This window comes from Coregonus clupeaformis, unplaced genomic scaffold, assembly GCF_020615455.1.
Source record: "Coregonus clupeaformis isolate EN_2021a unplaced genomic scaffold, ASM2061545v1 scaf0199, whole genome shotgun sequence".
NCBI classification, from domain to species: domain Eukaryota; kingdom Metazoa; phylum Chordata; class Actinopteri; order Salmoniformes; family Salmonidae; genus Coregonus; species Coregonus clupeaformis.
This window is the reverse complement of record NW_025533654.1, coordinates 535,001-561,607: the sequence shown is the minus strand read 5'-3', so window position 1 is coordinate 561,607 and position 26,607 is coordinate 535,001. Positions and strand designations below refer to the sequence as shown.

At 43.6% G+C, this 26,607-nt stretch overlaps 1 protein-coding gene across 1 annotated transcript in view; it reads left to right on the top strand.

Moving 5' to 3' along the window:
* Positions 1-22,975: 22,975 nt before the first annotated feature.
* Positions 22,976-26,607, top strand: part of LOC121542144 (calcium/calmodulin-dependent protein kinase type II subunit alpha-like) — a 7,711-nt gene continuing 4,079 nt past the window's right edge. Inside the window, exons 1-3 of the mRNA XM_045214125.1 lie at positions 22,976-23,280; positions 26,113-26,181; positions 26,295-26,444. Of these exons, the coding sequence (XP_045070060.1) occupies positions 26,393-26,444 (52 nt within the window). The 5' untranslated portion in view covers positions 22,976-23,280; positions 26,113-26,181; positions 26,295-26,392. The remainder of the gene's footprint in view (positions 23,281-26,112; positions 26,182-26,294; positions 26,445-26,607) is intronic.

The window sequence follows — 26,607 nt, the reverse complement described above, 5'->3', positions numbered from 1 at the left end:
TAGGATGTCATCAATATATACCACAACACCCTGTCCATGCAAGTCCCGGAAAATCTCGTCCACAAATGATTGGAAGACTGAAGGAGCATTCATTAACCCGTATGGCATGACGAGGTACTCATAGTGACCCGAGGTGGTACTGAATGCTGTCTTCCACTATTCTCCCTCCCTAATGCGCACCAGGTTGTACGCGCTCCTGAGATCCAATTTTGTGAAGAATCGCGCCCCGTGTAATGACTCCGTCATACTAGCGATCAGAGGGAGAGGATAGCTGTATTTGATGGTGATCTGATTTAGACCACGGTAATCAATAAACGGGCGTAAACCCCCATCCTTCTTCTTTACAAAAAAGAAACTTGAGGACGCAGGGGAAGTAGACGGCCGTTTGTAACCCTGTCTCAAAGATTCGGTGACGTAGGTCTCCATAGCGGCCGTCTCCTCCTGAGACAGAGGATACACGTGACTACGTGGAAGCGCAGCGCCTACCTGGAGGTCTATCGCACAATCCCCCTGTCGATGAGGTGGTAATTGAGTCGCCTTCTTCTTACTGAAGGCGAGAGCCAAATCGGCATACTCAGGTGGAATGTGCAAGGTGGGAACTTGGTTCGGGCTTTCCACCATCGTTGCCCCTACGGAAACGCCTACACACCACCCAGTACACTGATCAGACCATCCCTGGAGAGCTCTCTGCTGCCATGAAATGTTGGGGTCATGAGCTGTTAACCAGGGAAGCCCCAACACCACGGGAAACGCAGGAGAATCAATCAAATACAAACGTACTATCTCCTCATGACCCTCCTGCGTTTTCATCCGGAGAGGCGCCGTGACCTCCCTAATCAATCCTGACCCCAACGGGCGGCTATCTAGGGCATGAATAGGGAAGGAAACATTAACAGGTACGATAGGAATCCCTAACTTATAGGTGAACTGGCGATCGATAAAATTCCCCGCTGCGCCTGAATCTACTAGCGCCTTATGCGGGGAGTGAGGAGAAACCTCTGGAAACACCACTTGAACACACATATGATCAGCAGAGAGCTCTGGGTGAGTTGGGTGCCTACTCACCTGGAATGACTCATCAGTGCGTCGCCCACTGCCTCGATTCCTAGGAGACCCTCCCCAGCACCGACCAGCAGTGTGTCCTCTGCGGCCACAGTTGGTGCAGGGGATGGCCTCCCTCCTGGTCTCCCTAGCACCAGCACCCCCGAGCTCCATAGGGGTCGGCTCGGAAGTGCTGGGGGATGGAATGGACGGCCCCGAATCCGGACGTCCACGGGTAGCCAACAGGGTATCCAGGCGAATCGACATGTCCACCAGTTGATCAAAGCTGAGGTTGGTGTCCCTGCAGGCCAATTGTAGTGGTCGATGAGGGCCCTCTCATTCCATCCCGTGTTGGCAGCTAGCGTCCGGAAGTCCAGCGCGAACTCCTGCGCGCTCCTCCTCCCCTGTCTAAGGTGGAATAGACGCTCACCCGCCGCTTTACCCTCTGGGGGCCCATTACCCTCTGGTTGGCCCATTCCAGCGCCTTGCCGGACAGATAGGAGATGAGGGCGGACACGCTCTCGTATCCCGAGGGCACCGGGTGAATGGTTGCTAGGTAGAGTTCAACCTGGAGTAGGAAACCCTGACACCCGGCCGCAGTGCCATCATAAGCCCTCGGGAGCGAGAGCCGAATCCCACTGGACTCCGGAGATGGAACGATGGGTATGGCTGATGGTGGTGGTATCGTAGGATGAGGTGTGTTATTCTGTCAGAATGCGACGGTGAAATGCGGTAGGCAAAGTCAAACGCAGGACACAGAGCTGACTGGAAACGTACTTTACTTGAAAGTAACCAGAGAAGAAAACAATCTCCACACAAGGAGGAAAAACAACCCGCACACGAACACTGTCGATGACGAATACAATAACACACAACACACAATGAACGACAGAGGGTTAAATAGGGAATACAATACAACGTAATGGGGAACAGGTGTACACAATCAGGACAAAACAAGTCAAACAGCGAAACATAGATCGGTGGCAGCTAGTACTCCGGGGACGACGAACGCCGAAGCCTGCCCGAGCAAGGAGGAGGAGCAGCCTCGGCTGATTCCGTGACACTGATTGACCGAATTTGCTGTGTGGAAAAGGGACAACGCAATCCCCTCTAGTTACTGCCCTTGTTATCGTGCAGGTGCTTTCCTTGAGCATGATATGCTGACATAAGAGTGGAGAGGCAAGGCCATGCAGGATCTTAAAGACAAGGCTGCATCTCCATACTGCTTAAAGCTATCCAGACTGAATAAATTATGTCTGTGAATGATGTGACAATGGTGGGATCGTAGGATTTTTATTTTTTTGTATATGTGACGCTTTCTTTCTATATATTATTCTGGATAGTTCTTTTGAGGCATGCAAGTTTGTAATGTGCCGAAGTTGATGTGTGTGTGTTTTTTTAATTGTTTTTATCTAAAGGGTCAATATCGTAATTTGCAAATATTATATAATATATTGTGAATGTGGGTCTGTAAATCAAAACATATTATTATGTTAAGGTATTGCAAATATTTTACAGTGTTTTAAGTTATCATAGTTTCAGCAATGTGATCTAAACATTTTCTTTACCATCTCTTCAATCATAGTATTATTTGGAATTATTGAATTGATTTGATTATGAAGACACTTTCCTGTCACTGTGGAAGAATGTCACGTTCTTTTACCTTTTTTTAGAAAATGTGACCTTATGGTCAAAGTGTAAGGCAACTTGCTGTTGTCTGGGCTCCCCGCTTGTGCCATTAAACCCCTGCAAGCCCCTCTCTACCTTCAGGCTCTGCTCAAACCCTACAACCCAACCTGAGTTCTTCGTTCTGACACCTCTGGTCTCTTGGCCCTCCCACCCCTTCGGGCCCAGTCCAAGCTCTTCTCTGTCCTGGCACCCCAATGGTGGAACCAGCTTCCCCCTGAAGCTAAGATAGCAGAGTCCCTGCCCATCTTCCGAAAGCATCTGAAACTCTACCTCTTCGAATAGTATCTTAAAATATCCCACAACACCCCCCACCCCCCCCTAAAAAAAGCCTTTTGTGAACTAACATCCAAACTTGACTATTTCCCGCCCTTACTAGCTCTGACTTTGCTAATAGCTACTTTATTGAATAAATAATTACTCACAATGACTGTGATATGTGGTTGTCCCACCTAGCTATCTGAAGATAAATGCACTAACTGTAAGACACTCTGGATAAGAGCGTCTGCTAAATGACTAAAATGTCAAATGTAAAAAGGCAGTATGAAAGCAGTATGGCATTTCTCTTTAAACTTCTCCAGCCGTTGAGCAGGGCGAGTTTCATGAAACCACTTCTGAGAGATGGCACTTAGGTGTTCCTCCCACTCTGTTTTCATGTTAATGCCTACAGTATCTGATTTCCTTCCTGTATTGACAGCTAGAGGAAAGTTAATGTTATCTTGAATGAAACACCATCAAGTAGAACATCTTATTACATTGATATATTAGTGACTATAGCCCTTGTTGTGTATAGGATTGCACATCTAACATTGAACCAGTCATGTTAATGACTTTTATTAAGAACAGTGATGGTGTATAAAAATCATCATATTAATTAAAGCATGTAATTCAATCTGTATTCCACAAAGTCTGTCTAATCATCTACATAAAAACATATATAAATTGAAAAAAATATCAACGCAACCTGTAAAGTGTTGGCCCATGTTTCATGAGCTGAAATAAAAAATCTGATATTTTCCATACACACAAAAAGCTTATTTCTCTCAAATTTTGTGCACAAATTTGTTTACATCACTGATAGTGAGGATTTCTCCTTTGCCAATATAATCCATCCATGTGACAGGTGTGGCATATCAAGAAGTTGATTAAACAGCATGATCATTACACAGGTGCACCTTGTGCAATTGGAATGCTGACTGCAGGAATGTCCACCAGAGCTGTTGCCAGAGAATTTAAATGGTACTTTCATGGTGCGAACAGCCCGTTCCATCTCATCTCATAGATGCTCTATTGGGTTGAGGTCTGACTGCGCAGACCACTCAAGTAAACTGAACTCGCTGTCATGTTCCAGGCAATGTTTTTTCACTCCTCAATTATCCAGTGTTGATTGCGTGGCCACTGGAGACGCTTCGTCTTGTTTTTAGCTGATAGGAGTGGAACCCGGTGTGGTTGTCTGCTGCAATAGCTCATCGACGAGCTGCGATCGACGAGTTGTCCATTCCGAGATGCCGTTCTGCACACCACTGTTGTACTGCGCTGTTATTTGCCTGTCTGTGGCCCGCCTGTTAGTTTGCACAAACGATTTTTGCCATTCTCACATTTTTACATTTTACATTTAAGTCATTTAGCAGACGCTCTTATCCAGAAGCGACTTACAAATTGGTGCATTCACCCCTATAGCCAGTGGGTTAACCACTTTACAATTAATTTTTTAATTTTTTTATTTATTTATTAATTTTTTTTTGGGGGGTAGAAGGATTACTTCATCCTATCCCAGGTATTCCTTAAAGAGGTGGGGTTTCAAATGTCTCCGGAAGGTGGTGAGTGACTCCGCTGTCCTGGCGTCGTGAGGGAGCTTGTTCCACCATTGGGGTGCCAGAGCAGCGAACAGTTTTGACTGGGCTGAGCGGGAACTATGCTTCCGCAGAGGAAGGGAGCCAGCAGGCCAGAGGTGGATGAATGCAATGCCCTCGTTTGGGTGTAGGGACTGATCAGAGCCTGAAGGTACGGAGGTGCCGTTCCCCTCACTGCTCCATAGGCAAGCACCATGGTCTTGTAACGGATGCGAGCTTCAACTGGAAGCCAGTGGAGTGTGCAGAGGAGGGTCAAATTCTCCTTTGACCTCTCTCATCAAGCTCTGTTTTATACCACAGGACTGTCCCATAGGACTGCCACTGACTCGATATGTTCTGTTTGTCGCACCATTCTCTGTAAACCCTAGACACTGCCATGCATGAAAAGCCCAGGAGGGCAGCCCTTTCTGAGATACTGGATCCGGCGTGCCTGGCACCGACAATCATACCAGATCAAAGTCGCTTAGGTCACTCATTTTGCCCATTCTAATGTTCAATCGAACAGTAACTGAATGCCTCGATGCCTGTCTGCCTGCTTTATATAGCAAGCCACGGCCACGTGAGTCACTGTCTGTAGGAGCGATCCAGTATCATGAACGGGATGGTGTACCTAATAAACTGTCCAGTGTGTGTGTAAATCAACAGTATTCCGCTTCTTCTTCTCCAAAAGTCAGGGATACCACAAAACCTAACTGAGTAGTTGTTATAGGCTTGCATTAAGTGGTATTGCTAATTTGCATGAAACTAGTTTAATTAAAGTTTTGTTTCATTTGTGTTTTGTCTAAAACAAAATAGTCCTCAAGATACCTTACTTAAGAGGACATTACTAATTAGTAGTAATGGACATACATTTACATTTTTAGATCTGCTTTTATGTCTAGACTGACTTTTGTGTTCTTCTGTGGAAGCTATACATAAAAGGTTTGTAAGCTGCCCTATGCCTTAAAAGATACAGGGGCCACAATTTGACAATGGTTGCAACCTGGTCTCAGAGCATTTCGTATTAATCTGTATGTAAATCTGAGGAACTTTTGGTATGGTTACATAAAATAGATGGTTACATAAGGCAAAACATTTAAGTAGAGTGGTTAGTCGGGGTGGATGGGTTGCGAGTTCGAATCTCATCACAGATCTCGAATCTCATCACAGACAACTTTATAATTGTTGCTACTTAGAAGCATTTCAACTGCTCACTACTTTAACTACTTTAATAATAATAATAATATGCCATTTAGCAGACGCTTTTATCCAAAGCGACTTACAGTCATGTGTGCATAAATTTTTACGTATAGGTGGTCCCGGGGATCGAACCCACTACCCTGGCGTTACAAGCACCATACTCTACCAATTGAGCTACAGAGGACCACTTTACACCTACTTAGCGTGTTAGCTAAACCTTCCCCTAACCTTAACCCTTTTAGCTAACCCTTCCCTTACCTTAACCGTAACCCTAACCCCTAGCCTAGCTAACGTTAGCGAGACTAGCTAACGTTAGCACCTAGCTAGAATCTGTAACATATAATACGTTTTGCAAATCCGTAACATATTGTACTTTTGAAAATTCGTGACATATTATATAAAATGGGTGCTGAACATACACAAATTAATACATACCATATGAAACGTAAAATATAATACTAAATGAGTGTCTCGGACATACGTACAGAGTAATATGAAATGCTCTGAGACCAGGTTGATAGTGTAGTCACTGGCTCGAATGAGCGGATGTCAAACATCACCAACTGTTGATAAAAAACTTTTCACACAAGAGAGGACTTAGATGAGATAAAAGCTATCTGAAGAGCATAATACTTCTCTAAAGTAAATACATTTAGTCATTTTTCTCCAGGAAATCTGGATTTTAGATTTTTGCCATTTTGACTTTGGTGAGTGAATCTGGTCAGTTTATTTATATGCTTTTTCTTTATTAAATTAGTTTTAAGGTTACTGCAAGAGTTATATATGTTGATTGATACTTGAGGAAACGACCAGTCTTTTTACAATTCATTTATGATAATGTAGGCTCCAGGCTACTATAAATTGCATGCAATTGATCATAATTTGCAAATATAATGGTAATTATATGGTTGAACACATTGTATATGAATGCGTTGCTGGTTTGCCGGAAACACCAGTCCTGGACTAAAAGCGATTTCAATAGACATTCTTTATTGATACTGTTTTTTAGTTGAGGACTAGGCTTAATCTCTGTCCGGGAAACTGGTCCATAGAATATTAACCTTCCCAAGGTACCATTACTAATAAAACCAATCTTTACAACAACAAAAAACAGTTATTGAATTTAGATATTACCAAAAAAAACGAATACAAAAATGTGGACCTATATTAAGGATCTCTACATTGATATTGATAGTGTTGTAATGGATCAAATAATTTAATCAAATCTGTTGTTACATGCGCCGAATACAACAGGTGTAGACCTTACGGTGAAATGCTTACTTACAAGCCGTTAATCAACAATGCAGAGTTTTTTTTTTTAAGTATGTAAGAAAGTATTTGCTAAAATTACCAATTAAATAATAGGTTCATGCTTTTTTGAATATGTTTATTCCATTGCAGCTAATAAGGGTTAAAGTTAGGGATTTTTTAATTGTGTTCCTTGGGTTATGTTTTAGATATTTAATTTTCTCTATTCATCCAGCTCACCTGTGGACAATCATCATTACATAATATGGTAGTAAATGCCTAACAATGTTAAGTGGAACAAAATATAATGTTTGCAAGCAGGCACAGCATACTTCTGGTTTTCTGTTCACACCAGGCATGCACGGCATACAAAAGTGACAAAGTATTTCTGTCACCCTGACAAACAAGTGTGTTGTCTTGTCTACAAGCCTGTCTTTCATTTGTAGAGTATCACCACATTATGATCCGTTCACGTAAATTCACACAGTTTTGATGATAATGCTCCTGTGAGACTTCTGCTAAATGTCACTTGTCTTGTGCAGGCTGAAGATAAATGGATCCTCTGATTACTATAGTTCTGGTGGTGACAGCAACAGCAGCACAAGGTGAGACATGATATTACACAGAACAGAGTATAAGGCCTATCCAAGACTTAATAAGACACAAACAACATTGATGCTAATAGTGGAACATGTTCTGCTAATCCAATTTACATTTATTATCTTCTATAGAAAATGTACAAAAAAATAATAATAATCAGCCAAAAAGAGTTAAATAAATAAACAAGAACTGCGATATATACAGTGCATTTGGAAAGTATTCAGACCCCTTCACTTTTTCCAAATGTTGTTACGTTACAGCCTTATTCTAAAATGGATAAAAAATAAAAAATAATCCTCATCAATCTACACACAATACCCCATAATGACAACATGATAACAGGTTTTTAGAAATTTTTGCAAATTCTTGAGATCTTTCTACAACTTGATTGGAGTCCACCTGTGGTAAATTCAATTCACTGGACAGGAATTGGAAAGGCACACACCTGTCTATATAAGGTCCCACAGTTGGAGCATATGTTTTTGTTTCAGTCTCCTCCTTCTCCACTAACCGAAGTTAATTTTATCGATTTTCTTTCTATGAATAATGTAAAATTAACAGCTGTACAGACAGACTCATTTGAAGGCCAAATTGCAGACGAGGAACTTCTCGATGCAATTAAAGCCTTTAAGACGGGGACAACTCCAGGGCTGGATGGCATACCAGTCGAGGTATACCAAACCTTTTGTGATGCACTCGGAGGACCGTTATTAGCATGTTTTAACCCCTCCTATAAAAATGGTAGCTTATCAGATGCTCAACAAGAAGGTATTTTTAATTATTACTGAAACAGGACCTACAGTGGGGAAAAAAGTATTTAGTCAGCCACCAATTGTGCAAGTTCTCCCACTTAAAAAGATGAGAGAGGCCTGTAATTTTCATTCCAGGTGAAGCTGGTTAAGAGAATGCCAATAGTGTGCAAAGCTGTCATCAAGGCAAAGGGTGGCTATTTGAAGAATCTAAAATCTAAAATAGATTTTGATTTGTTTAACACTTTTTTGGTTACTGCGTGATTCCATATGTGTTATTTCATAGTTTTTATGTCTTCACTATTATTCTACAATGTAGAAAATAGTAAAAAATTAAGAAAAACCTTTGAATGAGTAGGTGTTCTAAAACTTTTGACCGGTAGTGTATATATTTATATATTTTTTCAAAAACAACATATATTGTAAATTATACAGACAATTACATTGATGGAAACTACAATCTATCTGCAATATTACATTTGATCTAACCCCTAAAAAATTAAAATAAATAAACATCTAGGAGTCTTAGGCCTAGTTTACTGGTCTGTAACCAGAATGAATATGTGCATTTACATTAGAAATGAGCGTTTAAGGACCATGTTGGATGCATATTTGCCCAGGAGACATCAATTTACCGAGTTCAGGGCCAGCTCCGTCTTCACCTATTGGTCGGCCAGTTCAAGCAGATTATTAGTTGTTCAGATGGTGACGAAAAAATGTATATACAAAACAGAAACTACAAACAGGTATGCCCAAACTACAGACTCAAAACCAAACTAAAGGCTTCATGGCCACTAAACAAAACTAGCAGCCTCACGGCTCTGCAAGCTTGGACACTGACTGACGATCACCTTAATTGGCAGCACCTGATGTGCTTATCAACCAGGCTCAACACCTGGACAAGGTTGCTGCTGTCCCCTGGGTGAATGGAGTGTGGAAGTGTATCCTGAATAGTGTGTTTGTCTATGTCCTAACACTAAGCTTGTCCCCATACCATAACATACTGACATAAAATCATTGCTCCACAGTTAATGCCGCGGCCTGTAATCTCTCTCATGAGAATGGAACTCATCAATGCTATGGGGCTTTGGGAGAATCTTTGTCCTTACACCTGCCTGCAGACAGTATCAATGAAGAAATAACTTTGAGGAAAGGTGATAAACATATTCTGCTCTTCAAAACTGGAGAAAACTGGAGATTTAAATTGTATCTTGAATATGTGAATCGCTCTGAGATCTTTAAGAATGGAACATTCAGAATGGACAGAGTTATAGAGGACGACTCTGGAGATTACCAATTGAAAATATATAATTCAGAGGGAACAATGTTGCGCACAGTCAACATGCTACTGGAGACACAAGGTACAAAACCTTTTTGTATTTTAGTTAGGCCTAAATACTTCATAGATCATCAGTAGTAGCAGTAGTACAACACAGAGAGAACATTGTTATGACATAGAGAATATAATGCTTAATTAATATATTGTGTTTGCATCAATCAGAGTTAGGGTATTTGAGGCATCTCTTGTGTTTGTGTCTGTCAGCCCCGGTGTCAGAGCCAGTGTTGTCTCACCTCTGTCTGCCTCATGGAGAGACCGTGGTCACATGCTCTTCAGAGGGAGATGGTCTTCAGTACAGCTGGACCCTGAACAGACAGAATCTGACCAGGAGTGTAGCCTATGACGTCTACCAGATCAGTGTCATCACGTTGAAGAGTAATGTGACAGGAACCCTGACCTGTACGGTTCAGAATAAAGTTAGCACCAGCAACTCTACTATTGATCTCCCCTTGGCCTGCCCAGGTAATGTCAGTACAGTTTACTTAATTCCCACCTTTTGAATTAAGAGTACAACTCTGTTTCATTTGCATGGTCAACAAGTGTTGTGTCCTGATGTTTTCTTTCTAGTTGTCTCTTCCCAGTTTCCTTTTGTAGCTGTGACAGTGGCTGTGGCTCTGACTGTTGGAATTCTCACATTACTTCTTGCACTGTTTGTCGGTATTAACCATCTACTCAAGAAACGAAGATCCAGATTTGATACTTCAGGTAAAATGTTTAAAGTAATTTATTTTCATGTCCAGAACATACATTTGAAATGTTGAATAAACATGACATTTTGTTTCATGTCCAGATTGTACAACAGCTTTCCTTTCATTTTTCAGAAAACGGTGACGAGGGTGTTGTATACGCTGATGTGAAAATAGGCAAGAAAAGAAATCCAGCAAGGAAGCAGAGGCCCCCAGCCACAGAGATGGTGGAGTATGGACAGATCAAAATGGCTGTGAACCCGGATGTGGCAGCCAGCCCATAGACTCAAGGGTAGACATTTTATCCACATGTTGCTTTATAAAGCAGATATAAGACAAGGGTTGACTGAACATTATGTGGATGCACTGATTGAGTAGATCAGACAGACCATCAAACTTAAAGACTAGTGCCAAATCAACACAACAAGATGACATCATGCATCGTGCAACGGATGCAAAGAAGATGCACTGCATGTAGTTTTGAGTTTGTTAACATGAATAATAATCTAATTTTGAATTGCATATTGCACAATGGTATAACACATTTAAAGTATTTAAACTTTTCCTTAACCATGCTATCAATTGATCTGTATTTCAATGTTTGAATGGATCCTCTCTAGAGTGCTGGCAAGTCAGAACTTAACTCTATTGCTAGAGAGAAAGCATGTGAACATTTCCTTTGAAACTGAGCTGCAATATCATACTGTAAATGTAATGCTTTCTTTCTTTTGAGGCATCCATGTTGTTGTACCAATGTTTATTTGTGTTCAAATCCTCATTTACAATTGTTTTATAATATATTGTTAATGAGGGACTGTAAATAAATAAACTATCTTTTACATTGTTTAAAGTATTTAGAGCTATTCATGTGTGATTTCTTACATATATTGTTGCAGTGATAATTCAAAACAATTATATTGGTAAGAGAATAAAAGATAAGACAAAACTGTATTTAGTTGTATGTATGAAACAAAGTTGTGGAAACTCAAGAAATCAAGTTAACAAAATTTAACTTTTTAAGACAATGGGTTAAATCATATTTTTAAGATGTTTACTCGACAATGCAATGACTTTTGTATGATCTGTTATGGAGGTGTGAGGACCCCCGGTGACACATCAGAGAGCACCATCAATGTAAAGTATTGGGCAGTTTGAATGTGAAACTTCAAAGTGCACAATATTTAATTGAATCGTTCCTATTGAACCAGTCAATGTCTCCCTGTGAAAATGTATCTGTGTAATAATAAAATGATTGAATGTGATGACCCACAACAGATAATTGTGGAAGACAATAGTTTTTTCTGAAATCATACACTTATATTGCTAATGTATTGCTATGTAGCTCAGTTGATAGAGCATGGCGTTTGCAACGCCAGGGTTGTGGGTTTGATTCCCACGGGGGGCCAGTATAAAAAAAAATATATGTATTCACTAACTGTAAGTCGCTCTGGATAAGAGCGTCTGCTAAATGACTAAAATGTAAATGTAAATGTAAAAATTACAGATATTAGATATTACAGTATTACTATTCCTCTTCCTGCTTCAGTGCTGCTGACACTTACAGATGGTCCAAAAATCCCTTGTTCTCATCAAACTACATGAAGGAAAAGGTAGTGAACGAAAACTCACAATGTGTAATAAGTTACAACTTCTGTTTTTGCAAACAGGTACTTGTGGTTGGGTGTTCACACCAAGCAACGTGTGACATAAAGAAGTGTTCTCTTCCTGACACGCCAGTAAGTTGTCTTGTCAACAAGCCTGTCTTTCATTTATAGTGCATCATAAAATGCAATGTATACATTTTTACATTACATTTACATTTACGTCATTTAGCAGACGCTCTTATCCAGAGCGACTTACAGCTTAATCCTGTAGCTTAATTCACTCTTCTTGTGCAGGCAGAAAATAAATGATCCCCTTGGTAATTTTAGTGCTGGTGGCCAAAGCAGCAGCACAAGGTAAGACATTATATTACAAAGATTATAATGAAATCTATTGTATTGAACATGAGCTCAGCTATGGTAGGATCCAAAAAGGAAATCGCAAAAAAAATGGTTATCGTTGAAAATGTTCTGTGAATACCAATTGACATTTATTAGTCAGTTACTGTAGAAAATCCCCTCTCTTAGCCTCCATTCAAAGACACTAGCTATGAGACACTTTCCACTAGCATAGAGCAGAGGTAATGGGGGGGATGGAATTTCCATTGTTTACAGCTACTCTGCCCCCCAACTTTCACACCCTTGCTCCTGGAACATTCCTGTCAGAACGCTGAGTGTGGATGTGGTGCAGGGAATCAAGCGCAGGAACAAGGGTGTTCGTCAACAGACTTTAGTAATCCAAAATAGTAACTCCAAACAGGTGAATAGCCAACCCAACCGGGAGGCATGAACAAATTACGCACACACACAACAGTGCGTAAAAACAAGAAAAGGCGCACGCAGTGCGGACTCTCGACACAAACAACACGAGAGAGAAAACCCATCAACAGCAACAGCTGACATAACAATTACACATAACACCTGACCCAACACACGATAACTAAATAGGAAACAAAATCAAACACTAACAAGGGACAGGTGTACAAACAGACAAAACCAAACAAACATGAAACATCGAACGGTGGTAGCTAGTACTCCGGGGACGACGACCGCCGAAGCATGCCCGAACAAGGAGGAGGAGCAGCCTCGGCCGAAACCGTGACAGTACCCCCCTTGACGCGCGGCTCCAGCCGTGCGCCGATCCCGGCCTCGGGGACGACCAGGACGACGCGGAGCAGGGCGCGTAGGATGACCCCGATGGAACTCGGTCAGCAGGGACAGGTCTAATATGTCCCTCCTCGGCACCCAGCACCGCTCCTCCGGGCCGTACCCCTCCCACTCTACGAGATATTTGAGACCCCCATCCGGCGTCTCGAATCAAGGATGGACCTCACAGTGTACGCCGGAGCCCCTCGATGTCCAACGGGGCGGAGGAGTCTCCTCTATCTCATAGTCCTGGAGTGGACCAGCTACCACCGGCCTGAGGAGAGACACATGGAACGAGGGGATAATATTCCTCTAATCAATAGGCAGTTCTAACCTGTAACACACCTCGTTCAACCTCCTCAGGACTTTGAATGGCCCCACAAACCGCCGACCCAGCTTCCGGCTGGGCAGGCGGAGGGGCAGGTTTCTGGTCGAGAGCCAGACTCGATCTCCAGGTGCGTATACAGGCCCCTCACTGTGGTGGAGATCGGCGCTCGTCTTATGCCGACGGATGGCCCGCTGCAGATGGACGTGGGCAGCGTTCCATGTCTCCTCCGAGCGCCCCACCCACTCATCCACCGCAGGGGCCTCGATCTGGCTCTCGTGCCAAGGTGCCAAGGTGCCAGAACCGGCTGGTACCCTAACACACACTGGAAAGGGGTTAGTTGGGTGGAGGAGTGGCGGAGAGAGTTCTGCGCCATCTCGGCCCACGGAACGTATCTCGCCCACTCCTCCGGCCGGCCCTGGCAATAAGACCTCAGAAACCTACCCACATCCTGGTTGACACGTTCAACCTGCCCATTACTCTCCGGGTGGTAACCCGAGGTAAGGCTCACCGAAACCCCCAACCGTTCCAGAAAGGCTCTCCACACTCTGGAGGTGAACTGGGGGCCTCGATCAGACACTATATCCTCGGGTACCCCGTAATGCCGGAAGACTTGGGTAAACAGAGCCTCAGCGGTCTGTAGGGCAGTAGGGAGACCCGGCATGGGAAGGAGACGACAGGCCTTCGAGAACCGATCCACAACGACCAGGATGGTAGTATTCCCCTGTGAGGGGGAAGGTCTGTAACAAAGTCCACCGAGAGGTGGGACCAGGGTCGTTGTGGAACGGGCAGGGGTTGTAGCTTACCCCTGGGCAAATGTCTGGGCGCCTTACACTGTGCACACACCGAACAGGAGGAGACATAAACCCTCACATCCCTGGCTAACGTTGGCCACCAGTACTTAGTGCTAAGGCAGTGAACTGTCCGGCCGATACCTGGATGTCCAGAGGAGGGGGACGTATGAGCCCAATAAATGAGGCGATCGCGTACCTCGAGCGGAACGTACGTCCGACCCACTGGACACTGTGGAGGACTTGGGTCGGTGCGTAACGCCCGCTCGATCTCTGCATCGACCTCCCATACCACCGGTGCCACCAGACAAGACTTTGGTAGTATGGGAGTGGGCTCAACGGACCTCTCCTCCGTGTCATACCGCCGAGACAGGGCATCTGCCTTCCTGTTCTGGGACCCAGGGATGTAAGTGATTTTAAACACAAACCGGGCTAGAAACATAGTCCAGCGGGCCTGGCGAGGATTCAGTCTCCTAGCTGCCCGGATGTACTCCAGGTTACGGTGGTCCGTCAAAATGAGGAAAGGGTGTTGAGCCCCCTCAAGCCAATGCCTCCACACCTTTAGGGCCTGTACCACGGCTAACAGCTCCCTGTCCCCTACGTCATAATTCCGCTCCGCCGGACTGAGCTTCTTAGAATAAAAGGCACAGGGGCGGAGCTTAGGTGGTGTGCCAGACCGTTGTGAGAGGACGGCCCCAATACCGGCCTCGGACGCGTCTACCTCTACCTGGAATGGTAAAGCGGGATCCGGATGCGCCAACACCGGCGCCGAGGTAAACACGTCCTTCAGTCTCCCAAAAGCCCTGTCCGCCTCAGCTGACCACCGCAAGCGCACCGGACCCCCCTTCAACAGAGACGTTATGGGAGCTGCCACCTGTCCAAAACCCCGGATAAACCTCTGGTAATAATTCGCAAAACCCAAGAACTGTTGCACCTCTTTCACAGTGGTTGGGGTTTGCCAATTACGCACAGCTGACACCCGGTCAACCTCCATCTTCACCCCTGACGCAGACAACTGATAACCCAAAAAGGAGACCGACTTCTGAAAGAACAGACATTTCTCTGCCTTGACATATAGGTCATGCTCCAACAGTCTCCTCAACACTCGGCGCACCAGGGCTACATGCTCAGCTCGGGTAGAACTGTACACCAGAATATCGTCTATGTACACGACTACTCCCTGCCCCTGCATGTCCCGGAAAATCTCATCTACAAAGGATTGGAAGACTGAGGGAGCATTCATTAACCCATATGGCATGACGAGATACTCGTAATGACCGGAGGTCGTGCTAAATGCTGTCTTCCATTCATCGCCTTCTCTAATGCGCACCAAGTTATATGCGCTCCTGAGATCCAATTTTGTGAAGAACTGAGCACCGTGTAATGACTCCGTCATAGTCGCAATCAGAGGAAGTGGATAACTGTACTTCACCGTAATCTGATTGAGACCACGATAATCAATACACGGGCGCAAACCTCCATCTTTTTTCTTCACAAAAAAGAAGCTTGAGGAAGCGGGTGAAGTGGAGGCCCGTATGTATCCCTGTCTCAGAGACTCGGCGATGTAAGTTTCCATCGCCTTCCTCTCCTCTTGAGACAAGGGATACACATGGCTCCGCGGGAGTGCTGCTCCTAACTGGAGATCTATCGCACAATCCCCCTGTCTATGAGGCGGCAGCTGCGCCGCCCTTGTCTTACTAAACACCAGTGTCAAATCCTCATACTGGGGGAATATGCAGTGCGGGCATTTGATTTGGACTCTCCACCGAGGTCGCCCCTATGGAAACACCCAGACATAGCCCCTCACACTGAACAGACCACCCTTTAAGAGCTTTCTCTCGCTACGAAATAGTAGGATCATGGGTAATCAACCAGGGAAGTCCCAGCACCACCGGATACGCAGGAGAGTCAATCAGATAGAGCTGAATCGTCTCCTCATGACCCCCCTGCGTCTTCATCCTAAAGGGCGCTGTGACCTCCCTAATTAACCCAGATCCTAACGGACGGCTATCTAGGGCATGTACAGGGAAAGGCTTATCAACGGGAAGGAGAGGAATCCCTAACTCTACACAGAACTGGCGATCTACAAAATTCCCAGCTGCGCCTGAATCTACTAGCGCCTTATGCTGGGAACGAGGTGCAACCTGTGGAAAACAAACAGGCAAGGTTATGTGAACGACAGAAAGCTCTGGGTAAGTAGGGTGCCTACTCACCTGGGAGGACTCCCCAATGCGTGGCCTGCCTTCACCTCCACCGGGGGACCTTCCCCAACACCTAGCCGCGGTGTGCCCTCCACGGCCACAGTTGGTGCAGGGAACGGCCGCCCTCGGGTTCCTACTCCTCCGTTCTCTAGCGCCAGCACCTCCGAGCTCCATAGGGCTCGGCTCGGAGGTGCCGGAAGGTGGAATGGGCAACCCCCACCCGGGGACGTCCCACGGGTGGCGAGCAGGGTGTCCAGCCGAATGGCCATGTCGACCAGTTGGTCAAACGACAACGTGGTATCCCTGCACGCCAACTCTCTCTGGACGTCCTCCCGGAGGCTGCAGCGGAAGTGGTCTATGAGGGCCCGCTCATTCCACCCTGCATCTGCCGCTAGAGTCCGGAACTCCAAAGCAAAATCCTGTGCGCTCCTCATCCCCTGTCGGAGGTAGAACAGACGCTCCCCCGCCGCCTTCCCTTCTGGTGGATGGTCAAACACGGCACGGAAGCGGCGGGAGAACTCCGCATAGGTAATAGTAGCGGCGTCTATTCTCCTCCATTCGGCGTTGGCCCACTCCAACGCCTTGCCGGTGAGACAGGAGATGAGGGCGGAGACGCTCTCGTGTTCCGAGGGCGCCGGGTGTACGGTGGCGAGGTAGAGCTCCACTTGCAGCAGGAACCCTTGACACCCGGCAGCGGAGCCGTCGTACGCCCTCGGGAGCGAGAGCCGAATCCCGCTGGGTTCCGGAAGGGGGACAGGAGGACTGACCGATGGGGATGGTCCGGTAGGTGGGGGCGTGGGTACCCGCTGCTTTCCCATCGGTGGAGAGTGTTCATCACCCGATCCAGGGCGTGACCGATCTGGTTGATCCTGTCCTCCTGCCCACGAAGACGGTCCTCCATAATGTCCGTTGGCGCGGTTGCTCCTGCTGATTCCATGGGTTGATGTGTGATTCTGTCAGAACGCTGAGTGTGGATGTGGTGCAGGGAATCAAGCGCAGGAACAAGGGTGTTCGTCAACAGACTTTAGTAATCCAAAATAGTAACTCCAAACAGGTGAATAGCCAACCCAACCGGGAGGCATGAACAAATTACGCACACACACAACAGTGCGTAAAAACAAGAAAAGGCGCACGCAGTGCGGACTCTCGACACAAACAACACGAGAGAGAAAACCCATCAACAGCAACAGCTGACATAACAATTACACATAACACCTGACCCAACACACGATAACTAAATAGGAAACAAAATCAAACACTAACAAGGGACAGGTGTACAAACAGACAAAACCAAACAAACATGAAACGGTGGTAGCTAGTACTCTGGGGACGACGACCGCCGAAGCCTGCCCGAACAAGGAGGAGGAGCAGCCTCGGCTGAAACCGTGACAATTCCGTTGCTAGGGGCAACTCTGCTGAGCAACTCAACTGACAGGGGTCAGCCAATCACAGGCCCTATCTGGTGGGGTAACAGGCCCCTTTCCTGCCTGTTTCTTTAGTTGAGCTTAGTGTTGCAGAGAGATTGGCATGTGCACAGATATGGGTCCTACCTGTGCCCAAGCACCTGCCCCTTTGTCCTCCCACTTACCAAGTGCCCTTTTGTTGGCACTATCCTAAATTAGCCATGGATGGAGATAGGGATTTACTTCATTCTGCGTACTGGCCAATGATTAACTTAGGCATGACATGCCAGCAACAAACGCTGACACTTCACATCCAAGTATATCTGACCAAATTATGAAAGACAAGCATTGTAATTTTGAATTCCGTAAAGTAAGTGTGGAAGAGGTGAAAAATGTGTTATTGTCGATCAACAATGACAAGCCACCGTGGTCTGACAACTTGGATGGAAAAATACTGAGGATAATAGCGGACGATATTGCCACTCCCTATTTGCCATATCTTCAATTTAAGCCTACTAGAAAGTGTGTGCCCTCAGGACTGGAGGGAAGCAAAAGTTATTTCCCTACCTAAGAATAGTAAAGCCCCCTTAAATGGCTCAAATAGCCAACAAATCAGCCTGTTACCAACCCTTAGTAAACGTTTGGGAAAAATTGTGTTTGATCAGATAAAATGCTATTTCACTTTCAACAAATTGACAACAGACTTTCAGCACGCTTATATGGAAGGACATTCAACAAGCACAGCACTTACACAAATGACTGATGATTGGCTGAGAGAAATTGATTATAAAAAGATTGTGGGGGCTGTTTTGTTAGACTTTAGTGTGGCCTTTGACATTATCGATCATAGTCTGTTGCTGGAAAAACTGTATGTGTTCTGGCTTTACACCCCCTGCTATATTGTGGATAAAGAGTTTCCTGTCTAACAGAACACAGAGGGTGTTCTTTAATGGAAGCCTCTCCAACAAAATATTTCAAAAACTAAAAGCTTTGTATTTGGGACAAATCCTTTACTAAACCCTATACCTAAACTAAATCTTGTAATGAATAATGTGGAAATTGAGCAAGTTGAGGAGAATAAATTGCTTGGAGTAACCCCTGGATTGTAAACTGTCATGGTCAAAACATATTGATACAACAGTAGCTAGGATGGGGAGAAGTCTGTCTATAATAAAGCTCTGCTCTGCATTCTTAACAGCACTATCAACAAGGCAGGTCATAGTGGTAGCAGGTCATAGTGGTCGTGTGGTCAGGTGCCAGAAAGAGGGATTCACAGTCCCCAAGTCAAGAACAGACTATGGGAGGCGCACAGTACATTTGTACATTTTACATTTTAGTAATTTAACAGACGCTCTTATCCAGAGCGACTTACAGTTAGTGCATACACTTTTCATACAGTACTACATAGAGCCATGACTACATGGAACTCTATTCCACATCAAGTAACTCATGACAGCAGTAAAATTAGATTAAAAACAACAGATAAAAATACACCTTATGGAACAGCAGGGACTGTGAAGCAACACAAACATAGACACATGCATACAAACACACGATAACATACGCACTATACACACGTACACATGGATTTTGTGTTATAGATATGTGGTAGTAGAGTAGAGAGAGGCCTGAGGGCACACACTTGTTGTGAAATCTGTTCTAAATGTATTGTAATGTTTTTAAAATGTATAACTGCCTTAATTTTGCTGGACCCAAGGAAGAGTAGCTGCTGCCTTGGCAACAGCTAATGGGGATCCATAATGAATACAACTACAAAAGATTATAACGGCGATTCTGATCCAACCATTTATTCATACAATGTTGTGCCCCTGGTCTGAGAGGATGGAAGTTCAGTACGTAGCTAGATTTAGAAGGCTAATGTTAACTAGCTAACGTTGCCCATGAATGGAAGTTAGGCTAGCGAGCAAGCCTTTTAGCCAGGTGACCTAGGACAACAAAACATAAGAACGTGTACTGTATGACAGAGTTATAGAACGTTTCCTCAACATGAAAGAGAGGAGGATGGCCTTGGTGTTTCTCTACAAGTAGGGTGAGTCAACATATTTTTCTACTTGTAAGAACAAGCGCGCGCACACACATACACACACACACACAGACAGAAATTATAACCATCAACAGCCACATCATATTTAGTTTTCCCCAGTGATTTTAACCACACACCGCTACTGCCCCTACCCCGTCCGTTGGTCTGCCCGGTATGAAGCTCACGTGCACTCGGTTGTGCCATTATCCCAGTCTGCCCTGCAGGGTATGGAGATTGCGCATGCCCAGTATCCAAACATGCATGGTTTGAGATGCAACCGGTCAAGTGTGTGTAGCGAGCTACTGTTTAAATATCAACAGTACTGCCACAGCAGCATAAGATTTGATTAACACATTTGATTTATGCTACATCATCATCAATATTCGCTCTGGTTGGCTGATAGCCTATGTGCAGCCGCACTTCATTATTTATTTCCTTATAGAATCATAGCCGTGGGAAGGTTGCTGGAGATGCTGCAGCACCCCAGACACCCCTGATCAATTAAAATAAATTACCAAAGTTATAGAATTACTGCTGTCTGTTCAGAAATCAATGAAATCATTCAGAAGAGCCTAGTACACCATGTGTAGGGCTATAATTTAGCCACAAAGGATCAATAGCTTCTTTAATAAAAATAGCCCATCTATATAGTGTGTGTAGCATAACAACTAGGCATAGCCTATAGTCAGGAACGCACAGCAAATCTGTCAGTGAACAGCATGCAGACAAAACAGACCTTTCGCAATTTTTTTAAATACAATCGTGGGAAAAACACAGGTTGGAAAGCAACCCACTAGACACAGACGTCAATTCAATGTATATTCCACCTTGGTTGAAACAACGTTGATTAAACCAGTGTGTGCCCCATGAGATGGCTCATGAGATGGCTGAAAAGAGAGAAGACTCTAGTCAGTCTGCTGTAGGCTACCAACATATGTTATCAACTTCCAAATAGGCCTATTGAGCGAACATTGTTAGCATATGATAGCAAAATGTGTAGAACAGCAGGAAACTTGCTTAAAACTGCTACATTTTCTCAGAGGAAATGGGACTTGAAATGCGGTAGTCCGGCCCCGCTCATATTGCACAATGCGTGTCTCCACACACCTAGTCCTAGGCTATTAATGGATTCAAGACAAGGTCGTTTTCATTGATCTCAGATTCTCAGTGTCAAAGCAGCCTGTTTCGATCATTTGTGCGGTATTCAAAAATATTCTGCCAGTCTCCAGTCATGTAAAATGAAGTAGAATTACCCTAGGCTACTAAAAACCTTCCCCATGTGTACAACTTCTGTAAAGGATTTTCCTCTCCTTCTCTTTGCCTCTACGAGAATGCCATGATATGCATGCAATGCTTTATTATAAAGGTGCAATTTATTTTTCATGCGTTACAGTACCTCAGAGTTCAGTTGATGTATAGTTAATCTGTAAATGTCATAGGTTCTTATTACTATGTTAGTAGATGCTTATACATACTTATTTCACTGTATATATGGTAGTAATTCATGCCTGAGTACTGGCCATTTTACTTACTCCTGTTTATCTGGACATCATGGCATCATTTATGTGTGTCTTAGCTATTCAGACCATGAGGTAAAATCTCTCCCCATTAGTAACTCTGGATCAAGATGGCTGCCAGCCAGTCATTGTTCACCCTCACCCAAAATGGCCAGCCTATGACATCATCATGCCCCTGTCACTTGCTAGCCACATCCAAAATGTCTGCTAGTTTACATATTAGCATTCTAGCATGCTACCTCTAACCCTTAGCCCCACTAGCGGCTACCTGTACTGCACATGGGGTTTACACAGCTCTGGCCTAAAGCCTGAGGCCTACTAACCCTGGCCTACTATCCTAGCGTGATAGGCCCAATTGTTTATAATATGTTCTACTACCCACAGCCTCTGGTCTGCTAGCCTAGCATGCTAGCCTTCCTTGTGTATACTCTCTGCTACTACTAGCCCATGGCCTAGCTTAGCGTGCTAGCCCACTGTTATGTATATACTGCTCTGTGTGTGATATTTTGGTCCATTGCTACTAGCATCCATGTAGGTTTAGTGGGGGGTGGTCAAAAATAGGGAAGGGTTGTGTGGTTTTTGGGGGGCACTGGTGAGGGTAGTGCGTTTTTTCCCTGGTTTTACATTCACTCTTTTGCAGGTTTTACTATATAAAATGATTGAACATACAGTGTACTTACTTTGCATAAAACTAAAGTGACATCATACAAACAAATACTTAAAAACAAGCCATAGAAAGTTGGTTGCAATTTCAATTTAATCCTCCAGAAACGACAGAACAAATAATGCAACAAACATTGTGGTTAAATTCAAATATACTAATTGACAAAAAAACCTTTATTTTTTGACAGAATGTTTAAAAAAGGTATAATACTTTTAGCAAAAATGTTTATTTTTAATTCACAATCTGTAGAAGCAATGAGAATAGAAAGGTTCAGAACTTTTGTAAAACATCACAGTACGGTTGAAATATATATGGCAAATAGAAATCCTATATGGATGGTGTTAAGAGATAGATGGGAGGTATTGAATAGAGTTGAAGGATGGGACTAATAACAAATAACAACAAATAATAAAAAAGATAGCTAATAATGTAAGCATACTGTGTCCATAATAAGTATATAGGTTGTATGTTGGGAGCTTTTGGGAAAGAGCACAGTTAGAAAGATATGGCATATAGAAGCAAACCGGATGGACATCATGAAAATGATCGGAGCGGTTGAGAGTAGAAGAAGTTCAGGAGTAAAATATATATACATATATATAATAGAATTATTGTAAAATTAACTGTGTCCATAAAGTGTAGATAATAAGTATAGACCGGAAGTAGAGGCCTGGGCATTGATGTTCACTAATTTACTCCAAGTAGGGAAAGGATGGCGGGGTTGAAAAGTAATAAAGGGGAGTATATATATAAAAACATGGGGGATTGGAAGTGATGCAGACAATTACATTGATAGAAGATACAATCTATCTGCAATATTAAGCTGATCCATCCCCCAGAAAAAAAATAAGAAAAAAAATACTTAAAGTAGTCATAAGGAAACATAACTAGGAAGACACTGATGTTGTAGGAAGAGTAACATTATGGGCATTTAGGTTAAAACATGTGCTTATACTGTGAGTCTAATTATTGACCTTTCGGTTGTTGTCTGGAAGCTATAAATGAAAGGTGTGTCAGCTGACCACTGCATGTCTTAAGATAGAGTGTGGTCACTGAGCGGAGGTCAAACTAACATCACAAACTGTAGTTCAAAGTGTATTCATATTGTAGAGGAGAGGACTTATGATAGATAGGTGGAGATCATATCATTTCTAAAATACATCTAGAGCATTTGTCATCCATTTAGTTCAAGGAATAGTCAACTTTGGTAAGTGAGTTTCATACACTTATATTGCTAATGTATTGCCGTTACAGCTATCAGCTTTTTAAAAATCCTTTATTTAAAGATGCACTATGCAGAAATTGCACCGTCATTTCCTGGACGCTAAAATTCTAATGGTTAGTCTAATTTCAGTTTGTGCCAAAACAAGCATTTTTTATTTCACCTTTATTTAACCAGGTAAGCCAGTTGAGAACAAGTTCTCATTTACAACTGCGACCTGGCCAAGATAAAGCAAAGCAGTGCGATAAAAACAACAACACAGAGTTATATATGGGGTAAAACAAAACATAAAGTCAAAAATACAACAGAAAATATATATACAGTGTGTGCAAATGTAGCAAGTTATGGAGGTAAGGTAATAAATAGGCTATTGTGCAAAATAATTACAATTAGTATTAACACTGGAATGATAGATGTGCAAGAGATGATATGCAAATAGAGATACTGGGGTGCAAATGAGCAAAATAAATAACAATATGGGGATGAGGTAGTTGGGTGGGCTAATTTCAGATGGGCTGTGTACAGGTGCAGTGATCGGTAAGGTGCTCTGACAACTGATGCTTAAAGTTAGTGAGGGAGATAAGAGTCTCCAGCTTCAGAGATTTTTGTAATTCGTTCCAGTCATTGGCAGCAGAGAACTGGAAGGAATGGCGGCCAAAGGAGGTGTTGGCTTTGGGGATGACCAGTGAGATATACCTGCTGGAGCGCATACTACGGGTGGGTGTTGCTATGGTGACCAATGAGCTAAGATAAGGCGGGGATTTGCCTAGCAGTGATTTATAGATGGCCTGGAGCCAGTGGGTTTGGCGACGAATATGTAGTGAGGACCAGCCAACAAGAGCGTACAGGCCACAGTGGTGGGTAGTATATGGGGCTTTGGTGACAAAACGGATGGCACTGTGATAGACTACATCCAATTTGCTGAGTAGAGTGTTGGAGGCTATTTTGTAAATGACATCGCCGAAGTCAAGGATCGGTAGGATAGTCAGTTTTACGAGGGCATGTTTGGCAGCATGAGTGAAGGAGGCTTTGTTGCGAAATAGGAAGCCGATTCTAGATTTAACTTTGGATTGGAGATGCTTAATGTGAGTCTGGAAGGAGAGTTTACAGTCTAACCAGACACCTAGGTATTTGTAGTTGTCCACATACTCTAGGTCAGACCCGTCGAGAGTAGTGATTCTAGTCGGGTGGGCAGGTGCCAGCAGCGTTCGATTGAAGAGCATGCATTTAGTTTTACTAGTGTTTAAGAGCAGTTGGAGGCTACTGAAGGAGTGTTGTATGGCATTGAAACTCGTTTGGAGGTTTGTTAACACAGTGTCCAATGAAGGGCCAGATGTATACAAAATGGTGTCGTCTGCGTAGAGGTGGATCTGAGAGTCACCAGGAGCAAGAGCGACATCATTGATATACACAGAGAAAAGAGTCGGCCCAAGAATTGAACCCTGTGGCACCCCCATAGAGACTGCCATAGGTCCAGACAACAGGCCCTCCGATTTGACACATTAAACTATATCTGAGAAGTAGTTGGTGAACCAGGCGAGGCAGTCATTTGAGAAACCAAGGCTATTTAGTCTGCCAATAAGAATGCGGTGGTTGACAGAGTCGAAAGCCTTGGCAAGGTCGATGAAGACGCCTGCACAGTACTGTCTATTATCGATCGCGGTTATAATATCGTTTAGGACCTTGAGCGTGGCTGAGGTGCACCCATGACCAGCTCGGAAACCGGATTGCATAGCAGAGAAGGTACGGTGGGATTCAAAATGGTCGGTGATCTGTTTGTTAACTTGGCTTTCAAAAACTTTTGAAAGGCAGGGCAGGATGGATATAGGTCTGTAACAGTTTGGATCTAGAGTGTCACCCCCTCTGAAGAGTGGGATGACCGCGGCAGTTTTCCAATCTCTGGGGATATCAGACGTTACGAAAGAGAGGTTGAACAGGCTAGTAATAGGGGTTGCGACAATTTCGGTGGCTAGTTTTAGAAAGAAAGGGTCCAGATTGTCTAGCCCAGATGATTTGTATGGGTCCAGATTTTTTTGGGGGGGGCAAATTGCAGCGGAGGGTGCAGAGCTGGTAGCCAGGATAGTGGTAGCCAGGTTGAAAGCATGGCCAGCCGTAGCAAAATGCTTGTTGAAATTCTCGATTATTATTGTAGATTTATCGGTGGTGATAGTGTTTCCTAGCCTCAGTGCATATATATAGTGTATATAGTGTATATAGTGTAGAGAATCATTGTACCATCTATACCACTGTTAAATATATTTTAAATAACCATGAATATTGTATTTTCAGCTATTTGAAGCTGGTGTACAAAACCGAAAGAAAAAGACACAAAAACTGAACTTAAAAATGGGAAGCATAGAAATAGCTCATATAAAACCGATCTACCGTTTCTTAGAGTTGCTTTCAATGAGAATGACAGATCTATAACTCACATCTCTATGTGAATTTTGTTGGTTCCCTAAAAAGTTACATTTTGCAGCTTTAAACAGAGATGTCAAATTGAGATTCACATCTCTTTTTCAAGTGACCCTGGCCAAGAAAGCTGCAGACATAGAGTTAGACATGAATGAAACAAAACACAACACAACATATAACATAAAAATGAAGTTAAAAAACTGTGGAAAACGGATAAGATAACTTAAAAGAGCAGGTTTCTGAGAAAAATGCAGTATACATTTTCCTTTTCCTGCTTCAGTGCTGCTGACACTTACAGATGGTCCAAAAATCCCTTGTTCTCATCAAACTACATGAAGGAAAATGGTAGTGAACGATAACTCCCAATGTGTAATAAGTTACAACTTCTGTTTTTGAAAACAGGTTCTTGTGGTTGGGTGTTCACACCAAGCAATGTGTGACATAAAGAAGTGTTCTCTCCCTGACACGCCAGTAAGTTGTCTTGTCAACAAGCCTGTCTTTCATTTATATTGCATCATCATTCTCTGCTGCTATGTATACCATTTTACATTAATCCTGTAGCTTAATTCACCCTTCTTGTGCAGGCAGAAGATAAAAGATCCCCCTGATAATAATAGTTCTGGTGGACACATCAGAGCTGTTTTCTTCAACATACACAATATTGCAGGAAAAGTATTCCCACATGCAACAAGTAAACAACAGAAGGTTATGCATAGAAGCAGAGACCCACTCACGTGAGTATGTACTGTAATGATCCACTACATTCATGTCACACCTCACCAGAATACTCTTCTTCCTTTAGATGAGTTTACTCAGGTTACAGTAAAGTTAGTAGCAGAAGTGCTTATTTCAGGAAAGAGGAAAGAGTCATCATGACATCTGTTCAGACCAGATGCA